Genomic DNA, 22,090 nt, shown 5'->3' with positions numbered 1-22,090 from the left:
TTCTGTTCTTTTTTTTTCTCCCTTCTGATTACATTGTCTCTAGCAATGACAGGGGGGAGAAATTGTCAGAACTATGTCCCTGAAGGAAGGGATGTTGGTTTTCATTATTGTATCAGCCGTCTGTCCTGTTGGAATACATCTGGGGAAACGATAAGAAATGAGTAGTACCAAAGTGGAAGCCTCAGTAAATTTTAAATGGCTTGATGCATCAGTTGGCTTGACAGCTTACTGGTTGCTGTAAAGGGCAGCTGAAATGTGCCTTTTGCTTCGGAACAGTAGGAGATTGGGGTGCTGCAAATAGGACATGCTTGGTTCCTACATTCCTACCAGCCTCTAACAACTCTCTTGGTCAACTCCAAAAGCTCTGAAGAAGTTGCCTCTGGCAGTCCTTTGCCAAGAAAGCAACTACTATAGGAAGATTTTGGTTGTGGAAGATATAGCACAAAAAATTGTAGAAAGTCATTAAAGCACTGATCAACTTGAGACACCTACCTGACATTTGAGAAATCTCCCTTATGTAGCATGAACATAAGTGCATGAAGACATTCTTCCACGCCAATGATGTCAACAAATGATTTGCTGTTAGGATTCAAGTCTGAATAAATTAAAACTTGTAATGGGTATAGGTTATAAATTAAGTGGTCAACTTCTAAAAAAGGAAATAAAATGGAGGTAAATGTTCACAAACAGCCAAAAAACTATAAAGAAACAGGAAAAAAAAAGCAACAGAAATATTTCTTTTTTAAAAAAGTGAGGCTTAAATTGTGACAGTTGACAAAACAAAAGTGGATCTGAAGTATTTCAATGCTGAAACAGGTAGAGGCGATTTATGTATATATAGAAATGGGTACATATATTTTTATAATTTAAAAATTGCCAATGATTAATTTGAGAACTCAGTTGTTATGCTGTGTTTTCTTTTACCCTCCTCATTTCTGTTTTTCCAGTTTTTTATATTTTAAGCTGTCTCTGTGCAATCTCAAACATATATTTTGAATATTTTATAGTCTAAATAAAATATTTTTCCTTTGATGTCCTATAAGATTCAATATTGGATTATATAGATGTATTATGGATCTGCTAGCATGTCAGTGGTATGCATTATTTTTAATGTGTTTCTAAAGTCTAAGTGGACTAAATGTGCATATTAGGGAGACCATGGGTCCTGTATTATATAGGCTGAACCATGTGAAAAAAGCACCCATGGGTTTCATATACTATTATTTGGTATAACAACGCCCCTAAGAACTAGTTTGTAGCATGCTTTAGACAGGTAGATAATTAGTCTGGATTCCTGAAAAAGTCATGGGTAACCATTATGTTCTATCAACAGTGTGCTTTTTTTCTTTACTATAGGCATAACATTGTCCATTTGCACTTCCAAATCAAAATGCAAACTAACTAGTTTTTTGATGATTTTCATATACTATTCTGAAAAGGTTAATAAATCGGGCAAAGTGGGAAAAGGTCTGTTAGCTGATAATAGAATGCTTGGACCCAGTAGCTGTGATACTTTCAATTTTAAATCTGTATCCCTTATCTGTATATTATAAAAATTAAACAGAGAGGCTTTGAGTTATTCCTAGGCACTTATGCAGTATTATGTTTGCATCTTAAGACCAAATACTGCTGGGAAACAACACCGTGATTTTATTTTTTCATGGGAATCTCTTGTGGAGACACATTTCATTTTTTTTCCTGATGGGGAGAAACAAAACATAATATTTGGCATGTTTCAAAAGGTGGATAGGAGACAGTTTTTAAAAAGTCCTGTAAGTCAGCTGTCACAAATTATAAAGATAGAGAAATTCAGTGCACTATAGACTTTAAGATCCTTTCTTCTTCTGACTTTAAGTACTGACTTCATACTAGGCTACTATTAACATGAAATCTACATCTCTAACAATAGTATTATCCTTTGAATAGGATTTGATTATATAAAATTTCTTACTCTTCTTGCATTTTATTATCAAGACAAGGGCTTGGGGGGGTGGCAAGAACAGGAACAGTGAAGACATCTGTCCTTCAAATAAGAGTATTGTTTTCTATGTGTTTTATTAATCTGAGTATGGCTTTTCTCTCTATTCTAGGCCCTAGATGGGTTCTTCTTTGTAGTGAACCTGGAAGGCAATGTTGTGTTTGTTTCTGAGAATGTGACACAGTACCTAAGGTACAACCAAGAAGAGCTGATGAACACAAGTGTGTACAGCATCCTGCATGTAGGGGACCACAATGAATTTGTCAGAAATCTGCTACCAAAATCTTTAGGTACATTCAGTTCCCTCAAAAAAAAAAAAAAAAAAAATCATTGCTTATTTGCATATAACTTTGGTTTCTTAAGTTAATGTTTTAATTACTTCAGCAGATATCACCCCATTACTTAAATCTTTGTCATATGCACTGTATTTACTGTCAGTATATCTAATGGCTATGTGATAATTAATTGTTTCTGAAATACATCCTCCTTTTGTCTCTTCATTTGGGTTTAGCTTTTGTTCAAAGTTGCTCATAGCAACTGGCACATGTGATTGACATTATTACAAGATCTTTAGAGTGAATCTTCATATTCCCTGTGAGTTCTCCTTCCTCCCACATCTAGTCTGGATATTGTAAGAAATTATACATAATATAAAAGGAGAAAGGACTTTTTTTTTCCATAGGACAAACTGTCATGTGTTAGAAATTTCATTTCGTTATTTTTTTCCCCAAGTGTTTATCCCATTCTTTTAAACAAAAATAAAGCAATCGTATTAGTTGCACCTCTGTTATATTCGTACTTTATTTCTTCTAATGTTGACTTTTTAATTTTTTGATCAAACATGTTAAAGAAGAAAAAATGTTACATTTTTCGAATGGCTAAGAAATGCAAGTTACCGCATTGTTCATGTCTGCCTTTTCTTTGCCTTCTCTGTGTATTTATTACCTATTATAAAGGGTTGAGCAGGATTATACACACTATTTTATTATGTCCTCGTTAGTTCTTTATGCAGTGTTACAATAATTTGCTCTCATTTATACCCTGTATCTATATGCATCCTAGGCTTTTGTTTCCTTTGGTTTTACTTGTCTTAAGTACTCTGGACAGGGTTAGTTTTATTATCTTCTTCCTGTAGTCTTTTGTGTTATAGCTTAAGATATTTGTTTTATTTTGGCTTGCCCTACATTTCTGTTTTTATCAGGTTAATTTTTTCTCTAATCATTTGTCCCTAATCTGTCCAAGCTCTTAGTGAATAATATTTTCAATATTATTTCTTTTCTATTATAATAGCCAACTGTTTCCAGACTTAAATGGGCTAACATTGCCATACTGCACATTCTTTTTTCCAGGCCTTAGCATAGAAGACCTGGAAATATGATTTCATAGACATAGACATCAGGGCTGGAAGGGACCTTGGGAGATCGAGTCCAGCCCCCTGCCCAAAGGGCAGGAAGTCAGCTGGGTTATAGGATCCCAGCAAGATAAGCATCCAATTTACTCTTGGAGGTGTTCAGTGTAGGTGCTTGAACCGCCTCCGCTGGCAGACTGTTCCAGACCTTGGGGGCTCGGACAGTAAAGAAATTCTTCCTTATGTCCAGTCTGAAATAGACTTGCAGGAGTTTATGACCGTTCAACCTAGTCATCCCTTGGGGCGCTCTGGTGAACAGACGTTCCCCCAGATCCTGGTGGTCACCCCGATAAACTTATAGGTGGCCATCAGATCACCCCTGAACCTACGCTTTTCCAGGCTAAAGAGTCCCATGTCTCTCAGCCTATCATCATAAGATCTGTTTTCCTGACCTCTGATCATGTTCGTGGCTCTCCTCTGGACTCTCTCAAGCTTCTCCACATCCTTTTTGAATTGTGGAGCCCAAAACTGGACGCAGTACTCCAGCTGCGGCCTCACCAAGGCCGAGTACAAGGGGAGAATGACGTCCCGGGATTTGCTCAAGAAGCATCTATGGATGCAAACCAGCGATAAATTAACTTAATTTGATTTACTTTGGTTTTGTACATGGCTGCAACGCAAAAAGGACAGATGACCAGTTACCTTGGCGTAGCTGCTGCAGAGTAGGTGGCTTACCACTAGGTGGCAGGAATGATGGGAATAGCCTGTTTTCTTTGAGTGGTTCCAGGATAACTGTGGGCACGTGACGCATCTGAAATATTTTGAAATCTGTTTTGTCCTGGGGTAACTCCACATCAGATTCTAGTAAGTTGCCAGAATTGGGATCTGCACTATGTGTAAACTCCTTTCCCCCCCCCACTTTGGTATAAAGATGGTTTACACCAGGGTAAATGTGTCCTTTATTCCAGCTCCTCTAGTTGGAATTGGGAGAAGTGTCAGTGAGAGGATCAGTTATTATGCTCTATCACTTTGTTTAGTAATTAGGACTGCACTGCTATACTGGTATTCTAATCAAGATGCCTAATCAAGTAAAAGACAAGGCAGCTGAACTAGAGATTTGTCATTCAGTTTAAATTATGAGAATTTTTTCTAAATTACTTTCCACAAGCCAGCTCATGTTCTTATATCAAAATTGTACTACATACTAAATGACATTATAAATAAAGTACCATAATTAATTTTAGGTTTAAATTGTGCTTGGATTGAACACCTCTGAGAATAACCTTACACTGTATTTTTTACTTTACTCAGTGAATGGGGGACCTTGGTCTGGTGAAGCTCCTAGGCGCAACAGCCATACCTTTAATTGTCGGATGCTGGTAAAACCTTCAACTGATTCTGAAGAAGGCCATGATAACCAGGAAGCGCATCAAAAATATGAAACTATGCAGTGCTTTGCTGTTTCTCAACCAAAGTCCATCAAGGAGGACGGTGAAGGTAAAGTGAGAATACCTACTAGGCTTGCTCACTTCTGTGGTGTTCTAATTTTCTTCTTCCAGTACTAATCCAAATAATTGTGAGCTGAGTTGCATTGAAATCAAGATACAGTAGTTTCAGAGCAGTGGAGAGACTTTCTCCCTCTTACATTTGTGAGTGTTCCTTCTTTCATTAAGCCGGGCAAGGGTTTTTTTCTCTTAATTTGTGTGGCACACCAGCCTTCACACAACTTATTCAGGTACATTGGTATAAATTAGGAGTGACTTTATAAGTCAGTCTGCTCACTCTGGATTTATGCCAGCATAACTATAAGAAAAATGTGGCCCAGTGGTAACAGAATTTCATGCAGCAACTTCCAAGTTATCAGAACATGAAAACTCTTGTGGTTTACCATTTCCTTTGCCACTTACTTCTTCACTAGTTAAATTTTCTCATGCAGTTTAAGCTTTCAGATCGCTCAAAAAGCATTTACTATGAAATTTCCTCCTCAAGAAGGACAAGTACATTTTGAAGGAATGCAGTTCAAGAATTAAAATGTGAGAATTGTGCTCTTTACACATGCAATATGTTGTTTTCTATTAATTATCTGAAAAGCTGTTGAGCTGCAGATATATGCATAAACATGGAAAAATATGCAAATAAATGCAGCAATTTATTTGCATGTGCCACCTGTTATGGACCATGGTCTTCTGTCTTTTAAATAAAAGAATTAAGAAAATGTCCATAAATACCCTGATATGGTGCTGGTATAAAGTAATACAACAGAATCCTCCCAACAATTTTTCTTGACCAAAAAAAAAATCCCTCCCCCTGGACTTTTAATTTTAATTGAAGACCAATGTAAGCCCTGTCAGTGCTATCCATCTCTGCGTTGATGAGTACTTACACATGGAGCTGAATCCAAAGTGAAATGCAAGCAGAGGTGAGAGGTGTAGCATGGCAACTCTGCACCTGGGGCAGTGAATCATGGGGCAGTGCTGGCTGCAGTGCTATGGCTGTTTCTGAGCTTGCCTCACAAAGGTAGTGCTCATGGTTCCTGCCCTGGTCAGCCTCCGTCAGTCATGCAACTGCATGCAAAACTTAACTATTCTATTTTGTTCCTTTAAAAACATGTTTCCCTACTTCCAAAGTTTCTGACATATTACTGTTTCATTTAAGATTTGCAGTCGTGCTTGATTTGTGTGGCAAGAAGAGTCCCAGTGAAGGAAAGGCCACTTCCCTCATCAGAGAATTTTACTACTCGCCAAGACCTACAAGGTATCATGAAAACAAAACTTCTCTCTCTCAATTTGCTGTTTTCCATGGGTTTTTTAAAAAAGAGAAAATAACTAATGTTGCTTTTATTTAACGCAGGTAAGATAACTTCACTGGACACTAGCACCATGAGAGCAGCCATGAAGCCTGGCTGGGAGGATTTGGTGAGAAGGTGCATTCAGAGATTCCATGCACAGCATGAGGGAGAGATATCATTTGCCAAAAGGCATCACCAAGAAGGTTTGATTTTCTAATTTTAATATTTTTTTAATTTTTTAACTCTTTGTTGCTTTATCCATTGATCATGCTCTGTTTACATAATGTCCACATGGGCTAAGCAAGGGCTATTGAAGACCCCTGTATCTAAAGCCAATATCTCCAGTGAACAGTATACTTTTCAGTAGTTGGATTGTGCATCACTTTCCTTTTTCTCATTCTTACCATGCTTGTTGCTGCTGTATGATAAATTAAGTGGGTGCCTTGTGGTATGCTCATCAGTCACCTGCTTTTATATCTTCAAACCTTTGTGATGTTGTTAGTGAGAAGTTGGGCTACGACCTTCTTGATTACAGAAAGCTTGTACTACAGCATTGTCCAGTTCATTGAAACAATTCAAGATGTTTATTTCACTTCTATACAAAAAAAAAAAAAATACTCTTGCAGTCTTGGTTCACTATGATTTACCGAAGCTTCAGCACTGAAGTCTAGTGAAAGCTGTGTGGCAGTGAGGGTAGACCATCATCTAGTGGAAAATAACATTAGAATAGCCACAAAGTCAAGAACGTAGACAATAAGGAAGATAGGATGCAGGATAGTGTAGTGCAGTGGAAAGGCTTTTAATGGGATTCATGGCAGAGGCTAGGGGTACTTTTTCTCCTAGGTGTATCATCTATGCAGATTCTAATCACAGGTCAGAATCAGGTTACTTGTGTTAGTAGTTCTTTATTCCACAAGTATTCCTGTTGAAACACAATTTCCAGTAAAATTTATAGCCAACATTTAGGTTAAAATGAATGTCTGAAGTGTCTCTTTTGCAAGGAGATACTCCTTGCAGGAGAAAGATGCTACCAAGTGTGTACCAACTCCCACTTCCTTTGCACTTTACAAAAGGAAACCCCCATGTCAACTGCTTTAAGGTTTTTGCTGTGATTTGCGTACCAAAGTAAAAGAAGGGACATCTAAAGTCAATCCTGCCCAGGTATAACTTCTGGCCATGCTCAAAAAAAGAGCTGTATGTTCAGTATCTCAGTTGCAAGCCTTGCAAACTGATCTTGATGCCAAATGCAAAGTATGGCAGGTTTGGTTAAAATGGACCTCTTTTGTATTGGCTGCAATGGGGAAAAAAGCATTTCCTGAAGAAGAATACAGAAAGTTTCTTGTTAGTTTAAAGAATTACTAAAAAAAAATAATCTAAGTAGAGATTTCACTTTTATCTTACCGGCATGGAGTGCTCAAACTTCTTGAAATGATATATGCTAAGGCTAGTACTGTGGACCTTCTGCTGCCCAAAGAGTATCTTGAAACAAGGGCATATGTTAAAGTCAAATTCTGCTTTGTGTTGTTTTTGTAGATCTAGTTTTTTATTGTGTTGTTCTTACGCCTGTATATTTTTACTCTACACCGACTCTGGTTGTTTAACTCGTGTGTCCAATTTTCTCATTGCCTAAAAAATGCTTTAAAATAGGGGTAGGCAATAACTTCGGCTGGAGGGCTGCTTACCGAGTTCTGGCAAGCTGTCAAGGGCCACATGGGTAGCCCTGCACCCTCACAGGTGCCCCACCCTCTGGTCACCATCCTGTGACTGGAAGTCCTGTCCCCTAACCCCTGACCTTTGCTACCAGAAGCCCCTCCCCTTGCCCCCCAGAAGTACTGCTTTCAGCAAGGGGTTTTGTCATCTCAGAACCATAAAAAATCCAAATTGTATTCTAAAAATCGAACCTCTACAACATTCATTCATATGATTTCAAAATATATTTTTGTCCGTGTTTACATATGTTTCTGTAGGGTACACAGAGGTGATTTGTATATAATAGCTTAAAATGAAGTCTTACTTGTATTTTGGGGAGTGGGTATAGGTTTGTGGGGGGCTGTGGGTATGTGGGGTCCGGGGAAGGATGTGAGTGTGTCTGTAGGGGGTGGATAGATGTGGGGAGTGTGAGATGAGGGAGCATGTGGGGTGTGAGTGGGTATGGGGTTTGTGGAGAGCTGTGTGTAGGGAGAGGGTGGCTGGGGTGTGTGAGGGGGTGTAGGGGTCTCTGTGTGTGGCAGTGTGAGGTGAGGGTGTGGGTGCATGTGTATGGTGGGGTGTGCATGTGGGACTCGCCCTACAAACACACACACCCACCCACCCCAGTGTACCAGTGTAGCCCCATGCTCCCAGTCCAGCAATGCAGGTAGAAGCCATGGGTTGGGCTGCTGCGTCTTGCTGCTGGCCCCCCCGGGATCTACTGCCCTTGTCTCCTGTTATCTTTCACTGGCAGCCAGGAGCAAATGAATTTTAATTCCCTAAATTTTTTAGGGGCCCTGCTGGCCGGATAGAATGTCCTGGCAGGCCGGATCCGGCCCACAGGCCGTATTTTACCCACCCCTGCTTTAAAACCTTGTACTATGTTATATATAACAGTGTGAGGGTAGGAAAGGAAATGAGTCACATAAGTGTTATCAGTCTGAAGAGGTGGTTGGAGCACTGTTTAAAGGATTAATAAAGATACACTTAGAATACTGTTTCGGTGCCATTCATTTCATTACGTCAGGGAAAATTAAAAAAACATATAGAAGATATGAAAACAAATCCAGGGATAGGAGGATATTGTTTAGATAATGTTAATGAAAAGTAGTTAAGAAATTAAAGGGATACTCAGGAATTTGGTTCCAAAGCCTGGCTGCAGTTTTTCTTAAATGTTCTACAGTTCCTAATATAGAAACACTCTCATTCTTTTTTTTTTTTCCTCTATTGATGAGCATTTGAGTCCGGTTTCACAACACGCAAAAAAGTAGACAAACAACATAAAAGCTTAAGGGTTTTGATTTTGAAAAGGTATGTAAGCAAATCATGAGGAACTTAGAGTAGGACACATGTAAGTGCTAGACACTTACATTGAACATCTAGGCTAGCTATAGACATTCAAAAAGCCCAAGGTGGAATCAATCTAAGTTCCATGGTTTTCTGTAAGTGATGTTTAGATCAGTAATAAACAGAACACACATTCACTGTTTGGTCAGGGGGCAAATCTAAGATGGGTTCTGCCATTTTTAAACCAGTCTGTGTGCCAAACTTCTGTTCTGTTATGGGTATAGACCAGTTTTGTGCACCAGGGTTCTTGTTCTGTTACAGGTATATACTGGTTTCTAGTCACTTATACCAGTAAAACTGTAATGTCTGTTCCTGGTTCTATAAACATAGTAGGTGGTAAATATGGAGAAAAACTTACAATACCAGCAAGAGGCATGAGACAGATATTGGAAGAAAAATATTACATAACCACTGAGTAAAAGAAGTGAGGCCATCATGGACTTTCTAGCCTCTCCTTCACTAAAGTCCATTGGGTTCCCCAGATCACAAGTTGATCCAAGTCTGCCAGGGTTGATTTGCTCCAAAATACATCACACACTAATGATTTTATTAGCCCTGTTCATTCATAAGCACATGAGCTCCATTCATAATATTAAATTCCTTTATTTTTATATGTTTCATATTGTGAGTATTGTCAGTATTCAGATCCACAAAACATCTCTAGTCTTTTAATATGCCATATTTTTGTGGTGATGATTAAAATCATTCAACTTCTATGATATCCAGAAGATAGATAAACAGCCAAATCTAATGAATTTTAGGATATTGGTGTTTTACGTCTGCCTCACTAATTTCTCATTAATTTTGTTGTTTGTTTGCAGTGCTGAGGCAGGGACTAGCATTCAGTCCTGTCTATCGATTTTCCTTGTCTGATGGCACTATAGTTGCTGCCCAAACAAAGAGCAGGCTCATCCGTTCTCAGACTAATGAACCTCAGCTTGTAATATCCTTGCATATGCTTCACAGGTAACCTTTGTTAGTTTTACAGTTTTTTTTTCCCCTGCTATTTCCCTGAGTGTAGGGAGATCCATGGCAAGAATAGTTGGTGTTTCATGTACATTATATTGACTGATAGGCTTTTTATTTAGCCTACAGCTAACAGCTTTAAGTAAGCTTTTGAGTAATATAGTTTTGGAGTTAACTGGTTTAACAAGAAAATACTAAGAATCAAGATAATTGTCATGTCTCAAAACTTGAAAATTCGTGTAGTTCAGAATGGATCACAAGCTTTCACATAACTTTTTTGTGGAAGACTATAGCGTGGCTGCTAGAGCCATGCTTTAGATAAACTATAACTTTGCAGGACAGTTACCTGTCCTGATCATATATGGTGGTGTTAGTGCTTTCGCAGCTGCAAACTGTTTCAAAACATGTTAGTATGTAGCATCATAATTTCAGAGTGCTTCCTAAGAAAGAAAGGCTAACACTTTCTACTTTTTTTTTTTTTTTTTTAAGTAACAAAATATTGGATTCAGATGTAAAGAATCCCACACCCCAGCATTTGACAACTAAAATTTGAATTAGTTTAATGCATGAATGGCTTCTTTGTGCCAAATTTTAATTTATAATTATTTTTTGGTACAGTGCTACAATTATAATATTGTTTCAGTTTGCAGCTACATTACTGCTTTGTTGAGGAAGGGAAAAAACAGTTGTAAATCTAATTAAAGCTGAAAAAATTTAGGGCAGTTACAGATTTGGATATTGTATTCACCTAACTGAAAGCTGCTATTTAACAGTTTGAAACTTGTTTTGTTTAGATTTGTGAATACATCTGGTATTTCATGAGCATCTGCCAGAGTTGTAAATTAAAGTATTGTCATGTTAAAAATTATACATTTTAATAAAGCAGATGTCCTGACTCTTGCTACAGAACACTTGTACTAGGAGAACAGTAGAGTCTTTAGTACTCATTCATTTTCTGCATTGTGCCCATCTTGGCTAACAAAAATGGAATAGGTAATTTTACTTTTGTTTATGATCTGTTATTTTTATTTATGGTTTACTTACATCGGCACTGCTAAATTTGAATATTTGACAGCAATTTTTTTACTGTGCAAGCACTGAAAATGAGTGTTTAAATACAAATAAGTGCTTACAAAATTAATTATTATTTTTTTTTTTTATTAAATTCTCAGTAAAGAGAACCCAGGTTATATTCTCTTTTCCTCAAAATCTAAATTTTGGCCTGTGTAATATGACTGGGTCCTAAGTATTTCAGTGTTCCTCTGAGAGCTTGGGAAAATGTTGGATTCAAGCAAACAAACAAATGTAACTTTTACAATAGAAGAATAACCTCCCTGCATATTCAAAGAATTTTAGCCAAATTCTAAAGAGAAAAAAACAGAAAGTTCTTAGATGTTCTTTAAACAACTTTCTCCTTGCTTTCTCCCTCTCTCTCTCTCTCTCTCTCTCTCCCTTTTCCAAATCTTGTCTCTGATACATGAGCTACAATTTGCACATTAATTTTCAAAAAGTGTGACCAGAACCAGATTGGTGACACAGTAGTCTCATTCTGAACTTGTTTCCAGTGGTTTTTTTGGCTTCTATACTTTTGGAGCAGTTTTAAAAATCTTTGGCAGCTCTTCTTACGCTACATAAATTTGCCTCATGATTTCCTGACATCTTAAAATTGCTTTTTATTGTGGGCCTAATGGGCAGATACCAAAGGTGCTCCAGGTTAGTGGAAGGGCTTTTTCACAGAACTTCAGACTCTGGCAAAGCATCTGGCTACAGCTGTCCTGTAAAATATGTATTTATTTGGGTCATTTGTCTAAGAAGACGAAACCTCCCTCTTACATGCAAGGTAATTCATCCTGCAATGTAGAAAAAATGTATTCACAAAGAGAGATACTGTAATTGTACTTGTTACCTTTATCTAGCTTCTATCATTTAAGATAAGTACATTTCTTCTTTGTAGCCAGAGATATACTAATGAGTTCCTGAACAATATACTATTGTTACTGATGCAGAACTGTGCACGTATAGCCTTGCAGGCAGCTGCAGATAGCTTTTGTCAAACCCATTATCTGTTTTTTTCAGTTAAATATTTGTTTTCTTATTTTTAAAGGAGTTTTACTTTTAATGTAATTGTAGTATAAAAGTTTTCTTTCTTAGCTAATGCATGCGTTTTCCCCCTCTCATAATACAGAGAGCAGAATGTCTGTGGAATGAATCAGGATTTGCCTGGACAAGCAGTGGGAAAGACATTGAACCCAATTAATTCCAGCAGCCCTGCCCATCCGGCTATGTGCAGTGGGAATCCAGGTCAGGATATGACCATCAGTAGCAATATAAATTTTGCCATAAATGGCCCAAAGGAACAAATGGGCATGCCAGCAGGCAGGTTTGGTGGTTCAGGGGGAATGAACCATGTGTCAAGCATACAAGCATCCACACCTCAGGGTAGTAACTATGCACTAAAAATTAATAGTCCCTCACAAAGCAGCCCTGGCATGAACCCAGGACAGCCAAACTCTATGCTTTCCCCAAGGCATCGTGTGAGTCCTGGAGTGGCAGGAAGTCCTCGAATCCCACCCAGTCAATTTTCCCCTGCAGGAAGCTTGCATTCACCTGTGGGAGTTTGCAGCAGCACAGGAAATAGCCATAGTTATACCAACAGTTCCCTAAATGCACTTCAAGCCCTCAGTGAGGGCCATGGAGTTCCTCTAGGGTCATCGTTGGCTTCACCTGACCTAAAAATGGGTAACTTACAAAATTCCCCGGTTAATATGAATCCTCCTCAGCTAAGCAAAATGGGAAGCCTGGACTCTAAAGACTGCTTTGGACTTTATGGGGAGCAATCAGAAGGTACAACTGGACAAACAGAAAGTACCTGCCATTCAGGAGAACAGAAAGACAATAATGATAACAACATGCCCCAAGTTGTCAGCAGTGAGAGACCTGATGGACAGAACAGACTGCATGATGGAAAAAGCCAGACAAAGCTCTTACAATTGCTGACCACCAAATCTGATCAGATGGAGCCTTCACCCTTGTCCAATCCCATTGGAGACGTTAACAAAGACTCCACAGGAGGTTTATCTGGTTCTGGTTCAGCACATGGAACCTCGCTCAAGGAGAAGCATAAAATTTTGCACAGACTTTTGCAGGATAGTAGTTCTCCTGTAGATTTGGCCAAGCTTACAGCAGAGGCCACAGGCAAAGAACTGAATCAGGAGTCCAATAGCACAGCTCCTGGTTCAGAGGTGACTGTTAAACAGGAACCAGTGAGTCCTAAGAAGAAAGAGAATGCACTACTTCGCTACTTGCTAGATAAAGATGATACTAAAGATATTGGCTTATCAGACATAACCCCAAAACTGGAGCGGTTGGATAGTAAGACGGACACTTCTGGTAGCACAAAATTAATAGCTATGAAGACAGAAAAGGAGGAGATAAACTTTGAGCCCAATGAACAGGTAAGAAACCTCTGATTCTGTGTAATTCCAGATATTCTAACGCTTCCTGACTGTGGGTGGGTAATATGTAATTGTTTATTTTTAATATCTGGCCTTGGCTCTAAATCTACCTAAATGTGTTAGTTGTGAATGTCACTTTTCTAGGAAGAGCAGATTAATTGCATGATTGACAACCTTATCCCAGGAGTGATGGGATGTCAGAGTGAATTCACCAGTAGGTCACCAGTAAAAAGTCAGTGTTTGCCAACCACTGGTACCTAAGTATGCTTAGAATAGGGGAAACTGTGGCATCTTGCAAATGTTGGTAGATGCTTACCTGTTGACTGCCATAGCACTCATATCTTGAATGGGCTTCTTTCCAAGGCCAAGTGCTGTCTGCAAAGCTGATAAAGAATTTGCATTGTAGTTGCTTGTATTGAATATTACCTGAAGTTTAACACCAAAGCAAAAGAGCATTCCCTTTATTTTTAGTTTTTAAATTCAAGTAACTGTAAAATTCAAATACTAGTTGTTTTATATTGTGTGGGTCCATGTCTTAGTGTATTTAGTTCTTTATTTTTGTATTAGATTTATATCCCAACATATCCAAAAGGCTCAGAGCAGCTCGCAATAAAACAAGCAACCCATAGACAGGATTCTCCAAACAACCCTCCAAGATATATGAGGACTTGACTGTAAATAGATTTTTGAAGCACAATTGTTCATCCAAAATATGTACACAAGATAGTGCAAAACTGTTGACCTGACATGTTACCTTTGCACACAGTAAGCTCCCTGCTTAGTGCATTTTTGTTATTGATGAGTAAGTTGGGGTATGATCAATAAACTATAGTTACTCTTGGCTAGTAGTTATTCAGCTAGACGTGGATCCATGTGACAGAATTCTATCAACCCCATATTACTTAATTTGATATATGAGAATGCCATGTTGGACTGTCAGAAGCCTTGTTGACATCTGGGTATATTGTGCTTATCACATGTTGCCTTTAGCCACCAAACTAGTTACTCAGTCAAAGAAAATCAAGTTGGTTTGGTATGATTCATTCTTAACACATTCATGTTGTTCATCACCTCTTCCTCTTTCAGGGATTACACATTCATTGGTTTATACTTTGCTCTAGTAACTCTTCACATGTTGAAACAAAGCTGATCATAATTATCCCTGTTCTAAATGGGGTAAAAGCCCAGACATTGACATATGTATAGTGCCTGCCTAGTATAACAAGGCAATCCTGGGCCAGGTATCTGGATGCTACTCAGTAAAAATAACAAGTGATAAATGATTGGGGTTTGTATGGAAAGGAAGTGTACCTTGGGTTTTTGAGTAGGATTTGCTTTCTAAAAATGACCTCTATGGGGGAAGCAGTGTCATAGAATCATAGAAAGTTAGGTTTGGAAGGGACTTCAGGAGGTCATCTAGTCCACCTCCTGCTCAAAGCAGGACCATCCCCAACTAGATCATCCCAGCCAAACCTTTTGTCAATCGGGTTTTGAAAACCTCCAAGGATGGAGCTTCCACCACCTCTCTGGGTAACCTGTTCCAGTGTTTTAGTACCCCCCCAGTAACAAGATTCTTCCTAATATCTAACCTAATTTCCCTAGCTGCAACTTGAGGCCATTGCTCCTTGTTCAGTCATCTTCCACCACTGAGAACAGTCTAGCTCCATCCTCTTTCAAACACCACCCCCCCCCCACCCGGTCAGGTAGTTGAAGGCTGCTATTAAATCCCCCTCAGTCTTTTCTTTGGACTGAATAAGCCCAATTCCCTCAGTCTTTCCTCATAAGTCATGTCCCTCAGCCCTCACCATTTTTGTTGCTCTCTGCTGAACTGTCTCCAGTTTGTCCACATCCTTTCTGTAGTGGGGGGCCCAAAACTGAACACAGTACTCCAGAATGAACACGGTACCTCAGCCATTGTTCATCCTTCTGTTTTCAGTGTTCTCTCTCAATAATGGAACTGCACAAGAAAGTAAATAACTTTAATATTAGTATTTATTTTTAAATGGGTTATTTCAATAACAGTTCTGACAAAGGGCATTTCCTGGGGAATGAATGATTAGTGGGGGTTACATAGTTTTACCCTATGCCATCAACTCTCCCAGCTGGTTATTAATCCCTAGGTAGTGTCCTGTGCCTGCATTCTCACCCATAATTCATGATCATTTGAGAGAGTACATGCATGGCTTTTTCGGAACTGTGCCCTTCTACTTTAAATTGCAGCTTCTAATTTGCTCTTTGGGGTTGAGCTTCTTTATTTATGCATATTTGCTTTTGTGGGGAAGTCTATACTACTTTTTCAGATTGTGAGGCAGCTCAGGAGATAGACAGCATAGTCATATATTGCTACATTGGGGATTTTTAACTGCTGTTTCATCAGTTTCTAACCAATAAGAGATTGTAGGGGCAAAGGTAGGTGTCAGGAATTCAGAAGCCAGACATGGTTACAGAAATGTACCATGACACAGTTAGAAGTACGCATCACCCAACTGTTTTCTAAGCTTCCTTTATTTCCCTTACTTTGAAAAGTCTTGACAGATGCCACCATTACTTAGGCATAACTATAATTTTCCAATCCTTCGTACCCTTCAGAAGGGAAACTGAGCCAAATTATACTAATTTCTTAAGTGATTAATCTTCAGGCCTTTATGTTAATATAGTTCTCTACAGTTAATAGTCTGCAAGGCATTAAACATAATAGGGTGGAAGCAATCAGATTCTAAATGAAACTGTAATACTTTATTAGGCTGGAAAACATAGATGTGCAGAAGTATAAAACTATGCTGGCAGCAGTAAACTACTGTAAATACAGTAAAACCTCATTAAAAAATCATTATAGTAACAACCCCTCACTTTAACAATTCCAATAGCAGAAACCAATTTTTACATATTTTGATACAGCAAACTGATTAACCCCACGCAGTGATCATCATTTTTAATAAACTTTTCTCTCAGTCCCATTGGGATTCATTATAATGTACCAGTATAGCAACCACATGCAGTTCTTACTTATCCTGGCTGAAGGCAGTAGAGTTACCTCAAGTTAAACTGGGTTGTAAATAAGAGTCCAGTTTCATTTTCTGAGTTTCACATTGTCAAATTATACAACCTTGTCCAATCACCAAGTGAAATATGTATATATTTATTCCAGGTGTTCTTAAAAGAGACGGCAGATTTCTGTCATGCTTCCCAATCACTTTGGTTTTATATGCCGTGATAAGTATGATAAGTTTGTTTTCATGGTCTTCTCTACTAAACACTTCCTTTTTTAAAAATGTGAACCCTGAGATTCTCACTAGGTTACATCACTCAAGGAGCTGCAGCTATGAGAAAAAAACACTGCAAGACGCATGACATAATAATGAGAGCTGGGAATATTGGGTGCGTCTACATATCATGTGCAATTAATGTGCCTGAATTTACTGCAAAGAAAATTCAGGCTTATTAAAGCATTCCTGGGGGCACATATACACATGTGCCCCTGTCGGGAGCTGCTCCCATTGGGAACAGTTGAGTCCAGGGCTGCTCCCTTCCCCTGCTCTGCCCCCCTGCAGCAGCCTGGGGCAAGCTCCAGGCTCCCCGCAAGTGCCAGCTCCAGGTTGGCAGAGGGCACAGAGGTCAGGCTTGGGGCCCCAGGGAGTTGGGAGGAGCTATCTGGAACTACATGGAACTCCAGATCACAGCCTGGCTCAGCAGTACTGGTTTAAGGCAATGCCCCAGCATGGGAATAAGCAGTGTTGGGACTGGGGGGAAGATGCGGGGGAGACCAGGAAGCAGTGCTGGGACCAGGAGAGAGATGGGACTGGTGCTGCTTCCCTCTTGTGTGAGCTGAAGGGACAAGGGAGCTCTCTGTCCCTTCAGCCCCTGTGCAGTGCACACTCCAGTTGGCTCCCACTCTTCACCTGTGCATGAGGGGAGCCAAGAGCTGAGATGCTGGGACTGGAGAAAGAGAGCTCTCCCGTCCCAGCACTGCTCAGCTCCCAGTTCAGCAAATTGCTCCCAGTCAGTATGTACACATGCACTACTGCACAGTAGCTAATGTGCAATTAATCTAGTACTGGTTATAAACTACTGCAAGACCATTTCAGGCTGGACATAAGAGAAAATTTCTTTACTGTCCGAGCCCCCAAGATCTGGAATAGCCTGCCATAGGAGGTGGTTCAAGTACCTACATTGAACACCTCCAAGAGTAAATTGGATGCTTATCTTGTTGGGATCCTATGACCCCAGCTGGCTTCCTGCCCTTCAGGTTGGGGGCTGGACTCAATGATCTTTCAAGGTCCCTTCCAGCCCTAATGTCAATGAAATTTGTATTTGTTGGTACTAGCAAATGGCACATTAGCCTAATTTCTGCAGAGTAAGTCCTGTTCATGTGTAGATGCTGATGCTTTACTGCACATTAGCTTAGTCTAATGCACAGTGAAGCATCTCATGTAGATACATCCACTGAAATTCAGTCCAGAGGCAGGATAGGAAATGTCAAAAATATCATAAATGGCAGCAGTTTTGTAAAAACACTGGAACTCAGAAATAAGTGTAGTTTTTGGTGGTTCTTGTTTTGTTTTACTTCATTTTAATACAATTTCAAGCCTTACTTCATTAAGACTTTGTGAAAACTTGAGTCTTTGTGAACAAGAGCAATCCGACATCAGGTAAAAGAGGAAGTCATGGTAAGTACAGAATACTGAAGGCATTTATCTAACTGAAAGCCAGGATCCTGAACAAATAACCACATTGCCCCAATTATAAAATCACTGAAAATATTTTACCATCAAAAAGTTCTCAGCTTTGGAAAATAGTTTCCCACAGGAAGTGTTCATTACCTAAATTTAGATCAAAGCTGGAACTATTTAATACAAGACTAGGACCCAGATTCTTGTTCTAATTCTTCCATCCTCCTGTGTCCTTCCCCCACCACCCTTCCCGCCTCCCTTATATAAAAACTTGCTGTGTGCTTGCGTTTCCTACTCTGCAGGTTTATTTAAGACTTGTCCTCCCCAGGGGATGTTGTATTTTTAAATAATTAGTCATTTTATCTTGCAGTTTCTCTGGAAGATTAAACAAACTGGCAGTAGTGTGGATTCTGTGTAAGGGGTATGTTGGTGTTCTGAGGCAAAAAGATCCATTACAACCTCTCCTTTTACTTTCAGTATAACTCTTTCTGAACAGGAAATTCTTCAAAGTACACTACTGTACTAAAAATAGCATTCTTCTAGGTACTGTGTTTAAGTATATACTTCTGCAGAGCCCAGCAACTGACAGGAAACTTTGTTCAAATGATAGAGAGTATTTCCACTGCCCCCTCAATGTAATGATTGCTATCTTACCTAAGCTCTATTGAGCTGATTGTAATTCCAATATAAGCAACTGTAGGGGTAAGTAGGAAAGGACAAATGTTTTTGTTCCATTTTTTTTGGTTTGTTTTTAATAAAATCTTTTCCTAAATTACCGTCCTTATTACTGAACAGTGAGTGGATTCCTATTTTTCTATAAAGACCAAAGAAAAGGCCTTAGGAGTTCTATGGTGTTAAATCAGATGCACACTCAAGGTAACAGTTCAAATATGGAGCAACATAGAAAATATTCTTTCAGTTCAAGAAGCTGTAGTGTAAAACCATGTTAACTCTGAGATTCAGAATTTCACAGATGTCAAAATGTGAGCATTTATCATAAAAATGAAAACAGGATGTTAATGTCATATTTTGAGTATATGAGTAACACTTCCATGATCAGTCACACACAACAGTTTGCTTAGTTGTATTATACGGACATATTTTAAGATATTAACCTGAAATAATGTACTTTGCTTATCTCATCAATATACTCACAATTTTCAGACATTTGCTGTGGTGTGAGAGGAACTTTATAATCTAATATGAAATAAAATTCTAAATCCAACGTGTAAGATGAAAGCCAGTGTGTTAAGATGGCTATTAAGGACTATACAACATGTGAATGACTAAAACTGTTAGTTAAAAACCTTGTAGTAACACATGAAAAATAGTGATTATATACTGTTCTATTGCCATGGTGACTTATTATCTACATATGCACAGATCTTTAAAACTGTGAAGGTTGTTACTGCCCTCCAATAACACTATAACATGATCTTTTGCATTTTTATGCAATACTTTGCAAAGATGGGTGAGGATTGCTGCAGAAAAACCTAAGGCACTGAAGCATGAAGGGGTTTTCCAAAGTAACACAGCACAATCTTCATAAAGCAAAAAAGAAGTCATATCTCCTAACTTGGTCCCCTATTTTAGGCAAGAAGGGATACAGACCCTCTCAGTACATATACAGATCAAACAAAATTACTTGAGTCGCTGTTTCTGTAGACATTGTACTTATCAGTATATGGCCTCCACCAATCTAGTATCAGAAAACTTCATATGCATAACTTATTCTTACCACACATTTATGAAATAAGTGAGCATTATTCCCCTTTTACAGGTAAGGCACAGTGAAAAAAGATAAGGTGCTCAAGATATTCTGTGGTGACAGCAGGAAGTAAACCCAGATACCCTTAGTCCCAATAAACCATGCTTCTTCCTCTTTGCAACTTTTTTTTGCAGTCCTGTGCTTGCTTGTTGCTTCCAGTGGAGCAGGTGCAGTTCATTAGCCAAATGTTCCTTCCATGTATACCCATACATATGCCTTGACCTTGAAGCTCTATTGATCTAGGGTAGACTCTTTAAGAGGAGTGTTCTCTTCTCTGAACACTATTACCAGCTTTCTTTGAGATCATCATTTTAATAGGATAGGAGTTGTGATTAGATCAAAAAAGATTGCCATACCATCACTAGCAATACAGGAGACGGCAAACATACTGCACACAGAATTTTGGAATTAAAAGACAAGTGGTGCCCATGTGGGACTATTTTGATCCTGTCATAATACACAGGCCTCACTGTGAAAGAATGACGCCGTTTTCCTGTGCATGGAGAAAATGCTTAGTGAAACAAAAGTATCATCACTGGTAGCGTTCAAAGAGACCATATATTTTTACCTGTAGTTGTCCCAATCTGTTTCTATGGAAGTGATTATATGATCACAAATTTTGCATTGTCTTCATTCAAGGACTAAACGATGGAGGAGGTAAGGTGCAAGGGGCAAAGAATAGTAGTGTTGCTAAGTAGTAAATTATTTTAAAAATTAAAAGGAAAGAAAATCAAGTAAATATCCTTAGATTTTGGTTTTACCCTTAAAGCGCTGACAAGCTGAACAGTAGCCCATTTTCAGGGCTAGCCGGTATCTCATTTTGGGGTCTTGCTTTGGGAGAGGATGGTGTGTAGAATAAGGAATGAACTTGAGTTGCAGTACCAGGTCATAGTTCATTCCTCCCCCTCCCCAGCTTTCCTTCTCAATCTACCCTGCTCACCAGCACCTAGCATTGGAAAGCTCGAGGGTAAGGATTTCTGGGCAGAGCCCTAAAGCTGCACTGTTCTAAAGCTGGCAAAAGAAGTTTGAATTCTGAGGATCATTTGGATTCATGAAGAGGTAGGAGGCAGCATCAAAGTGTTGAAGAAAGGAAAAAAAACTATGCTTCAAGCAGAAGAAAAAAGGTGGGGGGGGGGGAGGGAAGAGCAATGAAATCATAGCTTTTTTAGCTCATATCCTTCCCTTTAGAATTTTAAGGAAGAGTTACGTTTATCTTCAGAATTATTAAGGGGAAAAAAAACCTGCAAGCTTCTCCCACTCCAGATTTTATTTTTTCCCCTCTGTTGATTTGTCTCCTCCCAGTTTTAACTTCTGAACAGGGTATTTAATTGTATACATTGTCTTGCACTAAGCAATCTCTGTACTAGGCAAATAATAATAATAATCATCTTCAGGCCTGGAAGGGATTTTTGTGGATGATTATTTTATTGGTCCAACTGTGTGGTTGGGATAGAGTTAGAGAAGCTTTCAAATGTGAGGCATTTTAACAATGAATATAATTTGAAGTCTGTCTCTTCCCTGCAAACCTGAATAAGGTCCCCAGGTATTTCTGTCCAATGGTGATAAGGAAAATATGCAAAAGATAGAAAGATAGTCTCCTTTTGGAATGCAGAGGTGAAATGTAGCCTGGGTTTGTTGCTTCTGACAGAAAAGGGGAGTCATAAAATAGTGAAGGCCTTATCCAGATGTCTTATGGTACACGTGATGTTTGGCCTGATAATGCTTAAATAAAAATGAATTCTGAAAGCACTTTAAGATGAAACAATACTTACTGTATAAAAGAAGACTGTATTACAGTTAAACCAGTCAATCAGTTAACTCATTCTTCAGCTGTGGGGCACTTTTTATCCAGATGGTGCTGTCTGGAAAGGTACTTCATAGTTTCATAGTTCCTAGGGTCGGAAGGGACCTGAGCAGATCATCTAGTCCGACCCCCTGCCATGGCAGGAAAGAGTACTGGGCTCAAACGACCCCAGCAAGATGTTTATCTAACCTCCTCTTAAACACCCCCAGGGTAGAAGCCTGCACCACTTCTCTTGGAAGTTGGTTCCAGACCCTAGCCGCCCTGACTGTGAAGTAGC

The 22,090-nt window shown here is 39.0% G+C and overlaps 1 protein-coding gene across 4 annotated transcripts in view; it reads left to right on the top strand.

Moving 5' to 3' along the window:
• NCOA2 (nuclear receptor coactivator 2) overlaps window positions 1-22,090 on the top strand; it is a 267,032-nt gene that overhangs the window by 197,931 nt on the left and 47,011 nt on the right. For all 4 annotated transcript variants that reach the window (XM_019549043.1, XM_019549019.1, XM_019549026.1 and 1 more), the window contains 6 exons: window positions 2,091-2,268; window positions 4,638-4,823; window positions 5,982-6,080; window positions 6,177-6,317; window positions 9,972-10,116; window positions 12,302-13,571. In XM_019549043.1, coding sequence (XP_019404588.1) covers window positions 2,091-2,268; window positions 4,638-4,823; window positions 5,982-6,080; window positions 6,177-6,317; window positions 9,972-10,116; window positions 12,302-13,571 — 2,019 coding nt within the window. The remainder of the gene's footprint in view (window positions 1-2,090; window positions 2,269-4,637; window positions 4,824-5,981; window positions 6,081-6,176; window positions 6,318-9,971; window positions 10,117-12,301; window positions 13,572-22,090) is intronic.

Source organism: Crocodylus porosus, unplaced genomic scaffold (genome assembly GCF_001723895.1).
Source record: "Crocodylus porosus isolate Cpor-Errol unplaced genomic scaffold, CroPor_comp1, whole genome shotgun sequence".
In the NCBI taxonomy this organism is placed as follows: domain Eukaryota; kingdom Metazoa; phylum Chordata; order Crocodylia; family Crocodylidae; genus Crocodylus; species Crocodylus porosus.
The sequence above is the reverse complement of the archived record's forward strand: the minus strand, read 5'-3'. Positions and strand labels throughout refer to the sequence as shown.